This window comes from Oncorhynchus nerka, linkage group LG4 (assembly GCF_034236695.1).
Source record: "Oncorhynchus nerka isolate Pitt River linkage group LG4, Oner_Uvic_2.0, whole genome shotgun sequence".
NCBI classification, from domain to species: Eukaryota; Metazoa; Chordata; class Actinopteri; order Salmoniformes; family Salmonidae; genus Oncorhynchus; species Oncorhynchus nerka.
The window spans coordinates 82300064-82315436 of NC_088399.1; the positions used below are offsets into that span (position 1 = coordinate 82300064).

Here is a 15373-nt window from a genome sequence, read left to right on the forward strand (position 1 = left end):
TGGAAACTTGAATTGAATCAAATCCCACACATGTCGGGAAATAACACACTTCTCTTTGGAGCTGCACTCTGTAATGTGATATGATGGTTTAATATGACATCTGTGTTTCAGATGAGATGTTTCCCACAGTTCCCTGGGTGTGGATTGCTGTTCCTGTTTTGATAGTATGTGTTTGTGGACTTGTGATTGGTTTCATGTGGATAAAATACCAGAAACTGAGAAAAAAGATAGGTAAGTTATGGTTGGTGTAACCTAACCTTCAGGGGGCATTTTTAACATCAATCACCACAGAGAGAAATATAGGACATTTTCACTCACTCAATTCAATTCAGTGGTCTTTATTGGCATGGGAAACATATGTTTACATTGCCAAAGCAAGTAAAACAAACAATAAACAAAAGTGAGAAGAAACCAATTTACCATCAGCAAAAAACGATTAGAAATTCACAGGAAACAATGCACTGAAAAAAATATACATTTCAAGTGTTATATTATCAGCTATGTATATTGTTTTAGCAATGTGCAAATAGTTGTAGTACAAATAGCGAGGGAAGATAAATAAACATAAATATTGGTCCTATTTACAATGTTTGTGCTCCACTGGTTGCTCTTTTCTTATGGCAACAGGCCTGTCTCTTTCTCTCTGTCTGTATCTCCCTCTTTCCCTGTCCTCTCTCTCTCTCTCTCTCTCTCTCTCTCCCCCCTCTCTCGCTCTCCTTCTGTCTGTTTCTCTCTCTCCCCCCCTCTCTCGCTCTCCTGTCTGTCTCTCTCACTTTCTCTCAATTCAAATTGTTTATTGGCATGATGTAACAATGTACATATTGCCAAAGCTTACTTTGGAGATTTACAATATTAACATAATCAATATTGTCAACGGGACAACAGTAACAACAATAATCAAGGGTCAAAATAACCATACATTGAACAATAACAATAAGCATAGAGGACATGTGTCAGACACTGCCTCATCTTATGTCAGGCAGCAATGTAGTGTGCTGCCAACTCACAGCTCTCTGCGTCCTCCCCCAACAGGACGGGTAGCCTACTCTCATCAGAGAGGTCTCTCTGCGTCCTCCCCCAACAGGACGGGTAGCCTACTCTCATCAGAGAGGTCTCTCTGCGTCCTCCCCCAACAGGACGGGTAGCCTACTCTCATCAGAGAGGTCTCTCTGCGTCCTCCCCCAACAGGACGGGTAGCCTGTCCCTCCCCCAACAGGACGGGTAGCCTGTCCCTCCCCCAACAGGACGGGTAGCCTGTCCCTCCCCCAACAGGACGGGTAGCCTGTCCCTCCCCCAACAGGACGGGTAGCCTGTCCCTCCCCAACAGGACAGGTAGCCTGTCCCTCCCCCAACAGGACGGGTAGCCTGTCCCTCCCCCAACAGGACGGGTAGCCTGTCCCTCCCCCAACAGGACGGGTAGCCTGTCCCTCCCCCAACAGGACGGGTAGCCTGTCCCTCCCCCAACAGGACGGGTAGCCTGTCCCTCCCCCAACAGGACAGGTAGCCTGTCCCTCCCCCAACAGGACAGGTAGCCTGTCCCTCCCCCAACAGGACAGGTAGCCTGTCCCTCCCCCAACAGGACGGGTAGCCTGTCCCTCCCCCAACAGGACAGGTAGCCTGTCCCTCCCCCAACAGGACGGGTAGCCTGTCCCTCCCCCAACAGGACGGGTAGCCTGTCCCTCCCCCAACAGGACGGGTAGCCTGTCCCTCCCCCAACAGGACGGGTAGCCTGTCCCTCCCCCAACAGGACGGGTAGCCTGTCCCTCCCCCAACAGGACGGGTAGCCTGTCCCTCCCCCAACAGGACGGGTAGCCTGTCCCTCCCCCAACAGGACGGGTAGCCTGTCCCTCCCCCAACAGGACGGGTAGCCTGTCCCTCCCCCAACAGGACGGGTAGCCTGTCCCTCCCCCAACAGGACGGGTAGCCTGTCCCTCCCCCAACAGGACGGGTAGCCTGTCCCTCCCCCAACAGGACAGGTAGCCTGTCCCTCCCCAACAGGACAGGTAGCCTGTCCCTCCCCAACAGGACAGGTAGCCTGTCCCTCCCCCAACAGGACGGGTAGCCTGTCCCTCCCCCAACAGGACGGGTAGCCTGTCCCTCCCCCAACAGGACGGGTAGCCTGTCCCTCCCCCAACAGGACGGGTAGCCTGTCCCTCCCCCAACAGGACGGGTAGCCTGTCCCTCCCCCAACAGGACGGGTAGCCTGTCCCTCCCCCAACAGGACGGGTAGCCTGTCCCTCCCCCAACAGGACGGGTAGCCTGTCCCTCCCCCAACAGGACGGGTAGCCTGTCCCTCCCCCAACAGGACGGGTAGCCTGTCCCTCCCCCAACAGGACGGGTAGCCTGTCCCTCCCCCAACAGGACGGGTAGCCTGTCCCTCCCCCAACAGGACGGGTAGCCTGTCCCTCCCCCAACAGGACAGGTAGCCTGTCCCTCCCCCAACAGGACAGGTAGCCTGTCCCTCCCCCAACAGGACAGGTAGCCTGTCCCTCCCCCAACAGGACAGGTAGCCTGTCCCTCCCCCAACAGGACAGGTAGCCTGTCCCTCCCCCAACAGGACAGGTAGCCTGTCCCTCCCCCAACAGGACAGGTAGCCTGTCCCTCCCCCAACAGGACAGGTAGCCTGTCCCTCCCCCAACAGGACAGGTGGCCTACTCTCATCAGATTTGGGGAAATTAAACTCTTACATTACATTTAAGTCATTTAGCAGACGCTCTTATCCAGAGCGACTTACAAATTGGTGCATTCACCTTATGACATCCAGTGGAACAGTAGTGCATCTAAATCTTTTAAGGGGGAGGGGGGGTGAGAGGGATTACTTTATCCTATCCTAGGTATTCCTTAAAGAGGTGGGGTTTCAGGTGTCTCCGGAAGGTGGTGATTGACTCCGCTGTCCTGGCGTCGTGAGGGAGTTTGTTCCACCATTGGGGGGCCAGAGCAGCGAACAGTTTTGACTGGGCTGAGCGGGAACTGTACTTCCTCAGTGGTAGGGAGGCGAGCAGGCCAGAGGTGGATGAACGCAGTGCCCTTGTTTGGGTGTAGGGCCTGATCAGAGCCTGGAGGTACTGAGGTGCCGTTCCCCTCACAGCTCCGTAGGCAAGCACCATGGTCTTGTAGCGGATGCGAGCTTCAACTGGAAGCCAGTGGAGGGAGCGGAGGAGCGGGGTGACGTGAGAGAACTTGGGAAGGTTGAACACCAGACGGGCTGCGGCGTTCTGGATGAGTTGTAGGGGTTTAATGGTACAGGCAGGGAGCCCAGCCAACAGCGAGTTGCAGTAATCCAGACGGGAGATGACAAGTGCCTGGATTAGGACCTGCGCCGCTTCCTGTGTGAGGCAGGGTCGTACTCTGCGGATGTTGTAGAGCATGAACCTACAGGAACGGGCCACCGCCTTGATGTTAGTTGAGAACGACAGGGTGTTGTCCAGGATCACGCCAAGGTTCTTAGCGCTCTGGGAGGAGGACACAATGGAGTTGTCAACCGTGATGGCGAGATCATGGAACGGGCAGTCCTTCCCCGGGAGGAAGAGCAGCTCCGTCTTGCCGAGGTTCAGCTTGAGGTGGTGATCCGTCATCCACACGGATATGTCTGCCAGACATGCAGAGATGCGATTCGCCACCTGGTCATCAGAAGGGGGAAAGGAGAAGATTAATTGTGTGTCGTCTGCATAGCAATGATAGGAGAGACCATGTGAGGTTATGACAGAGCCAAGTGACTTGGTGTATAGCGAGAATAGGAGAGGGCCTAGAACAGAGCCCTGGGGGACACCAGTGGTGAGAGCACGTGGTGTGGAGACGGATTCTCGCCACGCCACCTGGTAGGAGCGACCTGTCAGGTAGGACGCAATCCAAGCGTGGGCCGCGCCGGAGATGCCCAACTCGGAGAGGGTGGAGAGGAGGATCTGATGGTTCACAGTATCGAAGGCAGCCGATAGGTCTAGAAGGATGAGAGCAGAGGAGAGAGAGTTAGCTTTAGCAGTGCGGAGCGCCTCCGTGATACAGAGAAGAGCAGTCTCAGTTGAATGACTAGTCTTGAAACCTGACTGATTTGGATCAAGAAGGTCATTCTGAGAGAGATAGCGGGAGAGCTGGCCAAGGACGGCACGTTCAAGAGTTTTGGAGAGAAAAGAAAGAAGGGATACTGGTCTGTAGTTGTTGACATCGGAGGGATCGAGTGTAGGTTTTTTCAGAAGGGGTGCAACTCTCGCTCTCTTGAAGACGGAGGGGACGTAGCCAGCGGTCAGGGATGAGTTGATGAGCGAGGTGAGGTAAGGGAGAAGGTCTCCGTAAATGGTCTGGAGAAGAGAGGAGGGGATAGGGTCAAGCGGGCAGGTTGTTGGGCGGCCGGCCGTCACAAGACGCGAGATTTCATCTGGAGAGAGAGGGGAGAAAGAGGTCAGAGCACAGGGTAGGGCAGTGTGAGCAGAACCAGCAGTGTCGTTTGACTTAGCAAACGAGGATCGGATGTCGTCGACCTTCTTTTCAAAATGGTTGACGAAGTCATCTGCAGAGAGGGAGGAGGGGGGAGGGGGAGGAGGATTCAGGAGGGAGGAGAAGGTTGCAAAGAGCTTCCTAGGGTTAGAGGCAGATGCTTGGAATTTAGAGTGGTAGAAAGTGGCTTTAGCAGCAGAGAGAGAAGAGGAAAATGTAGAGAGGAGGGAGTGAAAAGATGTCAGGTCCGCAGGGAGGCGAGTTTTCCTCCATTTCCGCTCGGCTGCCCGGAGCCCTGTTCTGTGAGCTCGCAATGAGTCGTCGAGCCACGGAGCGGGAGGGGAGGACCGAGCCGGCCTGGAGGATAGGGGACATAGAGAGTCAAAGGATGCAGAAAGGGAGGAGAGGAGGGTTGAGGAGGCAGAATCAGGAGATAGGTTGGAGAAGGTTTGAGCAGAGGGAAGAGATGATAGGATGGAAGAGGAGAGAGTAGCGGGGGGAGAGAGAGCGAAGGTTGGGACGGCGCGATACCATCCGAGTAGGGGCAGTGTGGGAAGTGTTGGATGAGAGCGAGAGGGAAAAGGATACAAGGTAGTGGTCGGAGACTTGGAAGGGAGTTGCAACGAGGTTAGTGGAAGAACAGCATCTAGTAAAGATGAGGTTGAGCGTATTTCCTGCCTTGTGAGTAGGGGGGGAAGGTGAGAGGGTGAGGTCAAAAGAGGAGAGGAGTGGAAAGAAGGAGGCAGAGAGGAATGAGTCAAAGGTAGGCGTGGGGAGGTTAAAGTCGCCCAGAACTGTGAGAGGTGAGCCGTCCTCAGGAAAGGAGCTTATCAAGGCATCAAGCTCATTGATGAACTCTCCGAGGGAACCTGGAGGGCGATAAATGATAAGGATGTTAAGCTTGAAAGGGCTGGTAACTGTGACAGCATGGAATTCAAAGGAGGCGATAGACAGATGGGTAAGGGGAGAAAGAGAGAATGACCACTTGGGAGAGATGAGGATCCCGGTGCCACCACCCCGCTGACCAGAAGCTCTCGGGGTGTGCGAGAACACGTGGGCAGACGAAGAGAGAGCAGTAGGAGTAGCAGTGTTGTCTGTGGTGATCCATGTTTCCGTCAGTGCCAAGAAGTCGAGGGACTGGAGGGAGACATAGGCTGAGATGAACTCTGCCTTGTTGGCCGCAGATCGGCAGTTCCAGAGGCTACCGGAGACCTGGAACTCCACGTGGGTCGTGCGCGCTGGGACCACCAGATTAGGGTGGCCGCGGCCACGCGGTGTGGAGCGTTTGTATGGTCTGTGCAGAGAGGAGAGAACAGGGATAGACAGACACATAGTTGACAGGCTACACAAGAGGCTACGCTAATGCAAAGGAGATTGGAATGACAAGTGGACTACACGTCTCGAGTGTTCAGGAAGTTAAGCTTACGTAGCAAGAATCTTATTGATTAAAATGATACAGTACTGCTGAAGTAGGCTAAAAGTGTTTTATATGTTTGACATTTTGTCAGGAAATGCAGCTCTGTCTCAGGTTCTGCTGTTGTGCAGTGGTTGCACAGCCTTTCTTCTACAGGGAGCCAGGTTTTCCTGTGTCTACCCTTCTCAATGGCAAGGCTGTGCTCACTGAGCCTGTACTTTTCAAGGTTTTTCTAAGGTTTTGATCAGTAACCATGGTCAAATAGTTTGCCACGGTGTACTGTCGATTTAGGGCCAGATAGCACTGCATTTTGCTTTGTGCTTGTGTTTCCCAATAAGTAATGCAGTTTTGTTTTGACTGTGTTGTAATTTCTTTTGATCTGATTGATTGGATATTCTGGTCCTGAGTCTTCAGTGTGTTAGTAGAACAGGTTTGTGAACTCAGCCCCAGGATCAGCTGGATGAGGGGACTCTTTTCTTTGCTCAGCTTTTGGTATTGCAGGGCTTGGTAATGACATGACAGGGCTTGGTAATGTCACTGTATTTTAGATGTTTCCTAAATGTAATTGCTATTTTTTGAATTTTTATTATTAGTGGATATTGGCCTAACTCTGCCCTGCATGCATTGTTTGTGGTTTTCCTCTGGACATGTAGGAGAATCTTACAGATCTGTCTCTCTCTGTCTCTCGCTCTCTCGTGTCTCTCACCTTCTCTCTATGTGTCTTCACACTTTAGCCTTTAACCTGTGTAACAGCCTGTGTGATTGACTTTTAAAGGTGATTTCTGTTTGAACTGACATAAGTGAACAGCGTACATGATCTCTCCAGTGTATAGCTGTGTGCAGATCATTCATCTATGCTGGTTTGGATCCTGGCCTTAGTCTTATTGTAAATCAGCAGATAACACCAGACGAGAGGGAAAAGTGTGTGTGCGAGAGCTCATAATTATATAATGTATTAATTATATTAATTTGTTTTCTTAGACTCTGCAGATCAACAGATACAAGAACTCACTGATGAGTTGGGTAAGTGGTATGGAAAATAACATGTGTGTGTGTGCCGGCCTGTTTGTCTCTCTGTCGTGTGTGTGTGTGTGTGTGTGTGTGTGTGTGATTATCTATGTGTTCTCACTTTAATACTTTGTTTTACTGTTCATCTACAGACAGTTCCAGAATAAAATCTGGTAAGTTGTGTGTGTGCTCGTGCATACATGTGTGTGAACTCATGATTTGAATAATTATTTTAATTTGTGTTTTCTTATACTATGCAGATCAACGTATAAAAGAGCTCACTGACGAGCTGGGTAAGTGCTGTGGAAAATAACTCGTTTGTCTGTCTCTGTGTGTTTGTCTGTCTATATGCCTGTCTTTCTGTGTGTCTGTGATGATTTATCCATGTGTTCTCACTTTAATACTTAGTTTTACTGTTCATCTACGGACAGTTCCAAAAGAGGTGTGTGTGCATCGTTTGGGTTACAGAGCTCATGATTTGTTTGGGTTTTATTATTCTCTGTAGGTACACGCGAACAAGAGCTCACTGAACAGCTAGGTAAGTGGTGTGTGTATGTGTATGTGTGTGTGTGGTGTATTCGTCTCTAGTGATTATCTCGGCCTTCTCACTTTAATTGTTCTGTGTCACTTACCTACAGCTAAACTCAAACAAGAGAGGGGTAAGTGGTGTGTGTGTGCCGTATGTGTGCTATGCGTGAGTTATACCCTCCAGGTAGGGTGAAAATGTTAACTAGTTCAATAAGGGTTTGTCAATACCATAGAGAACAAAAGCTAATGATTTAAATTCTTACTTATATTCATTTATAATTTATTATTATTGTTTCTTTAAATTGTGTTTTCCCATCTTCAGCTGCACTTGTCTCTTCAGTTGATAACGGATGCCATGTAAGTAGTGTGTGTGTGTGTGTGTGTGTGTGTGTGTGTGTGTGTGTGTGTGTGTGTGTAGACATCCACATTCAGATTTTTAAAAATCTATATAGATTATTACAGTATAAATTTACAAAATAAATTCAGTAGAATTCAGAATATAAACTTAAATTACAAATATCGTCTCTGATGACGGGTGAATTCTAGTGAATTGTCCTTATTATAAAAACGTGGTGAAAACAGTTTTTTTAGTAATAATTTTAAAATACTATAAGGGACTCAAGGCCGTGCTATATCTTGAATATCAGCCGTAACGGCAGTCTGACCGTAACTACACTAACAAAATACTACAATCCATCAAACCTAATTTCTTAATTCCTTTATTCTCTTACTTTTCCAGAGATTTTCGTTCTCAAGGGTAAGTTGTTGGCTTGGTCTTAAAACGCTGTCAAAGTCTGGCTTTATTGTGATTGAATTACATGGAGAGTTTGATTTGTTCTTAGAGAACCCTGTTGATTTTGGACTCTTAACAGACTTCACTTTCTTCATTGTAGCCTAACATCTTTCATAGTTGTGTTCACTGTTCCATGGGAGAATATCACAGTTCACCACTGCCAACAGGCAGGCAACTCACAGAAGCAATAACTATGGGAAAATGTTTCATATATTTTTTAATGGCACTTACTTGACTTAAAATCAAGACATTTGTACTAATAATTTGACTGTAACAAACACCAGGTCAAATGAATGAATATCTCAACATGTATGACATGCATTGATTTTCTTACTTCTACAGACGTTATCAATGTCACTGTTAAACGTAAGTATCATGTGTATGACTGGGCTTTTAAAAGCCTGTGTTTGTGTGCGTGTGCGGGTATGCATGTGTGGGTGTGCGGGTATGCATGTGTGGGTGTGCGGGTATGCATGTGTGGGGGTATGCATGTGTGCGTGTGCGGGTATGCATGTGTGGGTGTGCGGGTATGCATGTGTGGGTGTGCGGGTATGCATGTGTGCGTATGCATGTGTGCGTGTGCGGGTATGCATGTGTGGGTGTGCGGGTATGCATGTGTGGGTGTGCGGGTATGCATGTGTGGGTGTGCGGGTATGCATGTGTGGGTGTGCGGGTATGCATGTGTGCGTGTGCGGGTATGCATGTGTGCGTGTGCGGGTATGCATGTGTAGGTGTGCGGGTATGCATGTGTGCGTGGAAATTAGTATTAGACAATCTCAAAAAGATTGTCAAAGTCTGTCACAGGAAAACTTTTGTATTTGTCAGCACTGGTATGTGTGACTTTTTCAGAAACCACTTAGAAGAAATACAATGGCACATTCAATGACTGAAAAGGCAGATGTCAAAGAGGATGAAGAGACGAACCCGTTACACCAAACGATCAGAACCGCTTGACGAGGTCGCTAGTTGGGTTAAAGGAATAGTCCACTCAAACGTATCTTTAAAATTTTTTTTTTTAATTTAATCCACTGTTGCTGAATGTTTTCCATGTCAGCAATCACGTTTTCAATACATAGGACTTTCAAGATGATGATGTCTCCATGATCATATGCTGCACTTTGCTTCTTTAAAGTGCTATATCTTGAAAACCTGACAACTGCATGCAAACATTTTTGGGGCTGTATCAACATTGGACTAATGAAACAAATACCCATTTTTTATTTTTTTATTGGAGCAATGGTACTATTTCACACTTTCTATGTCACACTAATTTTATGTCACACTAATTTTATGTCACACTATGTAGCCTCGAGGAAGCCTTTCTTTGGAGAAGGTTCTTCATTAGGTTCTTTGCTTTCTGAATGGTTGCAAAAGAATCGTCTTGCTAGAAGGTTGTGGGTGAATTCCTGTTTTTACGTTGCACTATTTCACATCGCTTGGCCTGTGTTTTTGATTGTTTTATTCTACCTGTATTGCCTCTTTATGTTCATGGGTTCTTTTGGGTTCTGTTGGTCAGGAACCTTAAGGGATGTCAGCATGTACAGTACATTCAATTTTTCCACATTTTGTTACGTTACAGCCTTATTCTAAAGTGGATTAAATTAATAAAACAAGCCCTCATCAATCTGCACACAATACCCCAGAATGACAAAGTGAAAATAGGTTTTTAGACATTTTTGCAAATATAAAATACCTAAAACAGAAATATCTTATTTACAGAAGAATTCAGACCCTTTGCTATGAGCCTCGAAATTGAGCCGGTGCATCCTGTTTCCATTGATCATCCTTGAGATGTTTCTACAACTTGATTGGAGTCCACCTGTGGTAAATTCAATTGATTGGACATGATTTGGAAAGGCACACGCCTGTCTATAAGGTCCCACAGTTGACAGTGCATGTCAGAGCAAAAACCAAGCCATGAGGTTGAAGGAATTGTCCATAGAGTTCCAAGACAGGACTTTGTCAAGGCACAGATCTGAGGAAAGAGAGACTGAAAAACAGCTTCTATCTCAAGGCCATCAGACTGTTAAACAGCCACCACTAACATTGAGTGGCTGCTGCCAACACACTGTCATTGACACTGACCCAACTCCAGCCACTTTAATAATGGGAATTGATGGGAAATGATGTAAATATATCACTAGCCACTTTAAACAATGCTACCTTATATAATGTTACTTACCCTACATTATTCATCTCATATGCATACGTATATACCGTACTCTAGATCATCGACTGCATCCTTATGTCACTAGCCACTTTAACTATGTCACTTTGTTTACTTTGTCTACATACTCATCTCATATGTATATACTGTACTCGATACCATCTACTGTATGCTGCTCTGTACCATCACTCATTCATATATCCTTATGTACATATTCCTTATCCCCTTACACTGTGTATAAGACAGTAGTTTTGGAATTGTTAGTTAGATTACTTGTTGGTTATCACTGCATTGTCGGAACTAGAAGCACAAGCATTTCGCTACACTCGCATTAACATCTGCTAACCATGTGTATGTGACAAATAAAATTTGATTTGACATAAAAAAAAAGGAAGGGTACCAAAACATTTCTGCAGCATTGAAGGTCCCCAAGGACACAGTGGCCTCCTTCATTCTTAAATGGAAGAAGTTTGGAACCACAGACTCTTCCTAGAGTAGGCTGCCCGGCCAGACTGAGCAATCGGGGGAGAAGGGTCTTGGTAAGGGAGGTGACCAAGAACCTGATGGTTACTCTGACAGAGCTCCAGAGTTCCTCTGTGGAGATGGGAGAACCTTCCAGAAGAACAACCATCTCTGCAGCACTCCATCAATCAGGACTTTATGGTAGAGTAGCCTGATGGAAGCCACTCCTCAGTAAAAGGCACATGACAGCCCTGTTGGAGTTTTCTAAAAGGCACCTAAAGGACTCTCAGACCATGAGAAACAAGATTCTCTGGTCTGATGAAACCAAGATTGAACTCTTTAGCCTGAATGCCAAGCGTCACGTCTGGAGGAAACCTGGCACCATCCCTACGGAGAAGCATGGTCGTGGCAGCATCGTGCTGTGGGGATGTTTTTCAGTAATAGGGACTGGGAGACTCGTCCAGATCAAGTGAAAGATGAACGAAGCAAAATAGAGAGAGGACCTTGATGAGGTCCTTGCTCAGGACCTCAGACTGGGGTGAAGGTTCACCTTCCAACAGGACAACGACCCTAAGCACACAGCCAAGACAACGCAGTAGTGGCTTCGGGACAAGTCTCTGAATGTCCTTGAGTGGCCCAGCCAGAGCCCGGACTGGAACCTGATCAGACATCTCTGGAGAGACCTGAAAATAGCTGTGCAGCAACGCTCCCCATCCTACCTGACAGAGCTTGAGAGGATCTGCAGAGAAGAATGGGATAAACTCCCCAAATATAGGTGTGTTAATAAGCTTGTAGCATCATACCCAAGAATCAAATCAATCAAATCAAATGTATGTATAAAGCCCTACTTACATAGCTGATATCTCAAAGTCCTGTACAGAAACCCTGCCTAAAACCCCAAACAGCAAGCAATGCAGGTGTAGAAGCACGGTGGCTAGGAAAAACTCCCTAGAAAGGCCAGAACCTAGGAAGAAACCTAGAGAGGAACCAGGCTATGAGGGGTGGCCAGTCCTCTTCTGGCTGTGCCGGGTGGCGATTATAAAAGAACATGGCCAAGATGTTCAAATGTTCATAGATGACCAGCAGGGTCAGATAATAATAATCACAGTGGTTGTCGAGGGTGCAACAGGTCAGCACCTCAGGAGTAAATGTCAGTTGGCAAGAAGACTCGATGCTGTAATCGCTGCCAAAGGTGCTTCAACAAAGTGCTGAGTAAAGGGTCTGAATACTTATGTAAATGTAATATTTCCATTTACATAATACTTAAGTAAATGTCATATTTTTATTTGTTATAAAATTGCACTGCATATGACACAACCAGACCCCATTATATGAAGATTCTAAGGCTGAATCACTTTTCTGTCATATAATACTGAGTTACTTTTCTGTGAAATAATGCTATTTCTAATGCTGAAGCACATGTATTGGTGGTATGTCTTTGATACTTCCAGTGGGAAAAATGTTTGGAGTCTTAGGCTGATTTAATCCAAGGTGCTTTTTAGAGCAGCTACTAGACAGCCTTTATAAAGGCAATTTCCTTGGATTGAATGCCGACTTTATTCTCTTATTATATTATTATTATTAGTATTGTTGCAGTACTAGTACGCCACTAGATAGCACCTTGTATTTTTTCTACCCGGAAATATAAATAATATTTCATGAGAGGGTTCTACAAAGCACCACAAAGGGTTCCCCTACAGGGACAAATCAAAGAACCCTATTGGTTCTCTAAAAATGTTTTCTAAGTAGAACCTTTAACCTTTGAATAACCTTTATTCAGATTTGCTAAAGATCCAATGCAGATGTTTTTATCTCTATCAAATTATTTCTGGGTAACAATTAAGTACCTTACTGTGATTATTTTCAATTAAAATGGTCAAAAACAAACAAAAATAGCTTTTTTAGCAAGCAAAAATGTAGCTAGGACTGTCTGGGAGTGTTGTGGGGAGGGGAAACTAGCTGTTATTGGCAGAGAGGTTTAGAACTCTCTTTATTATTTGTCTATTATCTCATTTACTGCTTGGTGATGATGATGATGATGATGATAATAATAATGTTTTATTGTCACATACACCGGATAGGTGCAGTGAAATGTGGTGTTTTTACAGGGTCATCCATAGTAGTGGAACAAATTAGGGTTAAGTGCCAGGCAGGCCAAACTCTATCCAGCCAAAACAGGCTGAAATGCCAGACAGTCTTTTCAAACAGCTCCAACACTAAAAGGGCATAAGCATCATTTTCACAATTTCACAGTATTATTCCAACTTCATAGTGTGAAAATAAATATAAAACACAGGAAAACATATTTGTGACTGCACTGGGCCTTTAACATACTGAATAATCATTGCTTACATAGGTTAGACCACCCAGGTCGTAGGTTATTGCAGTTCATCAGGGCCAGAGACATGAATATGAACATGCCAGTTACTAAAGTAGCTATGTTTACAACACCAGAGGCTGCTGAGGAGGACAGTTCGTGTAATGGCCGAAACGGAGTGAATGGAACGTCACCAAACCTATTGAAACCATGTGTTTGTCTTTGATACATTTCCACCTATTTCACTCCAGCCATTACCACAAGCCTGTCCTCCCCAATTAAGGTGCCACCAACCTCCTGTGGTTTACGAAGATCCTGTTATTATGCATGTACAATGTGTGCAAAACAAGACGGCACGATAAGGGTCTCTACTTAGAACCTTGATGCTACCTACGGTTCTAAATAAGGTTACAAAAAGGGTTCCCTTTATTTTATATTTTGTTCTAGAGTGTTCTAGAACTCTACTCACTACCCTGTGCTTTGTTCAATACAAATACTAAAGAGTGGGAATTCTCACTAAACAACACTCATCAGATCAAGCACCTGCAGAAAGACTGTACGTAAAGAGTAGCGCATACATCTTGGGCTGTTTGTATAAAAGGTGCTAATTCATTTAAGTTTATGACTTTTTAGTACTGTGTCTGTCCAGTCCCATTTTGTTTTGTATAGTCTGTTTTAGCAAGTGTTGCGCTGTGATATGTTAATTCTTGTCACTCTCTCACCCGCTCTCTGGAGACTGAGCTCTCATAAATGAGAACTTGTTCTCAACTTGCCTACCTGGTTAAATAAAGGTGAAATAAAAATAAAAATACCTCAGAACCTCCTGCTGGGTCTGTGGAAGTGATGTGTCCACAATAAAAATTGACAATCATTTGAAAATCACTCTGTTCATGTCTTTACTATAGATATAGAAAATAGTAGTACAGTAGACTATAAGTAAGTAGTACAATGACGGCCTACACCGTCCAAACCCAGACAACGCTGGGCCAATTGTGTGCCGCCCTATGGGACTCCCAATCACAGCCAGTTGTGATACACCCTGGTTTAATTCCAGGCTGTATGTAGTGACACTTCAAGCACTGAAATGCAGTACCTTAGACCACTGCGCCACTCAGGAGACCAAATATAACAAATAACCACAATGTGTCAGGAACGGCAATCAAGTCTATTCCTTTGATTGAATATAATCAGAGTCAGGTGATGATCAATCGAGCTGCCACATATTGATATTGCTCAGAGATTAACAGGGAGGGAGACTGGCATGCAGGACAGATGTGGCTCTAGTCTAGACAAGGCCAGGGTGCCCCCTTATGGCTGTATTCCATACGGTTGAGTTTCAGTGCTCCCAATGGCCACTAGAGTTCACTGTAGAGTCATTGTTGAATGTGCTGTCTGCTCTGTGTGTGTGTGTGTGTGTGTGTGCGTGCGTGAGAGGGGGGAGATGGAGAGAGAATGGCGTTCTCAGTCAGACACATTCTCATATGGAAAGGAACATTTTTGATTTATAACTGAGCTTAACAGCAGCTAAGAAGAATAACCAGCCAACCTCTTGTCCTGCGACCTACTGCACCGTGGCAGGAAGCCTAGCGGTTAGAGCATTGGGCCAGTATATGAAAGGTTGCTAGTTCAAATCCCTGAGCCTACCTGTTGATGTTCCCTTGAGCAAGGCACTTAACCCTAATTGCTCCATGGTTGCTGTTGATAATGGCTGACCCTGGCTGTGACCCCACTCTCTGAGGGTGTCTCAGGGGGAGTTGGGATATGCAAAAAACAAATTTCCAATTCACACATCTGTATAATACACACTTGTGCATGTGTGAAATAGGACAAATAGATGCACCCACCAAGTTATTATTATCAGGGGTGGAAAAAGTACCAAATTGTTATATTTGAGTCAAATAAAGATACCTTAATAGAAAATGATTAAAGTGAAAGTCACCCAGTAAAATCCTACTTCAGTAAAAGTTCAAAAATATTGGGTTTTAAATATACTTAAGTTCCAAAATTAAATGTAATTGCTAAAATAAACTTAAGTATTAAAAGTAAAAGTATGAATAATTTCCATTTCCTTATATTAAGCAAACCAGACGACACCGTTTTCTTTATTGAGTCCGCCAGATCAGAGGTAGTAGGATTGACCAGTGATATTCTCTTGATAAGTGTGTGAATTAGACTATTTTTCTGTCTTGCTAAGCATTCAAAATGTAATGAGTACTTTTGGGTGCCAGGGAAAATGTATGGAGAAAAAAGTAC

At 45.7% G+C, this 15373-nt stretch overlaps 1 protein-coding gene across 3 annotated transcripts in view; it reads left to right on the plus strand.

Moving 5' to 3' along the window:
- Positions 1-13999, plus strand: part of LOC115128673 (putative selection and upkeep of intraepithelial T-cells protein 1 homolog) — a 34018-nt gene extending 20019 nt beyond the window's left edge. Inside the window, exons 4-13 of one of the 3 annotated variants that reach the window (XM_029658745.2) lie at positions 112-231; positions 6827-6868; positions 7006-7026; positions 7114-7146; positions 7359-7391; positions 7492-7512; positions 7704-7738; positions 8121-8138; positions 8517-8540; positions 9024-13999. In XM_029658745.2, the coding sequence (XP_029514605.1) occupies positions 112-231; positions 6827-6868; positions 7006-7026; positions 7114-7146; positions 7359-7391; positions 7492-7512; positions 7704-7738; positions 8121-8138; positions 8517-8540; positions 9024-9128 (452 nt within the window). In that variant the 3' untranslated portion in view covers positions 9129-13999. Of the gene's footprint in view, positions 1-111; positions 232-6826; positions 6869-7005; positions 7027-7113; positions 7147-7358; positions 7392-7491; positions 7513-7703; positions 7739-8120; positions 8139-8516 lie in introns of all 3 variants that reach the window. The other 2 variants (XM_065017932.1, XM_065017933.1) reach the window with 2 other exon arrangements.
- Positions 14000-15373: the final 1374 nt, after the last annotated feature.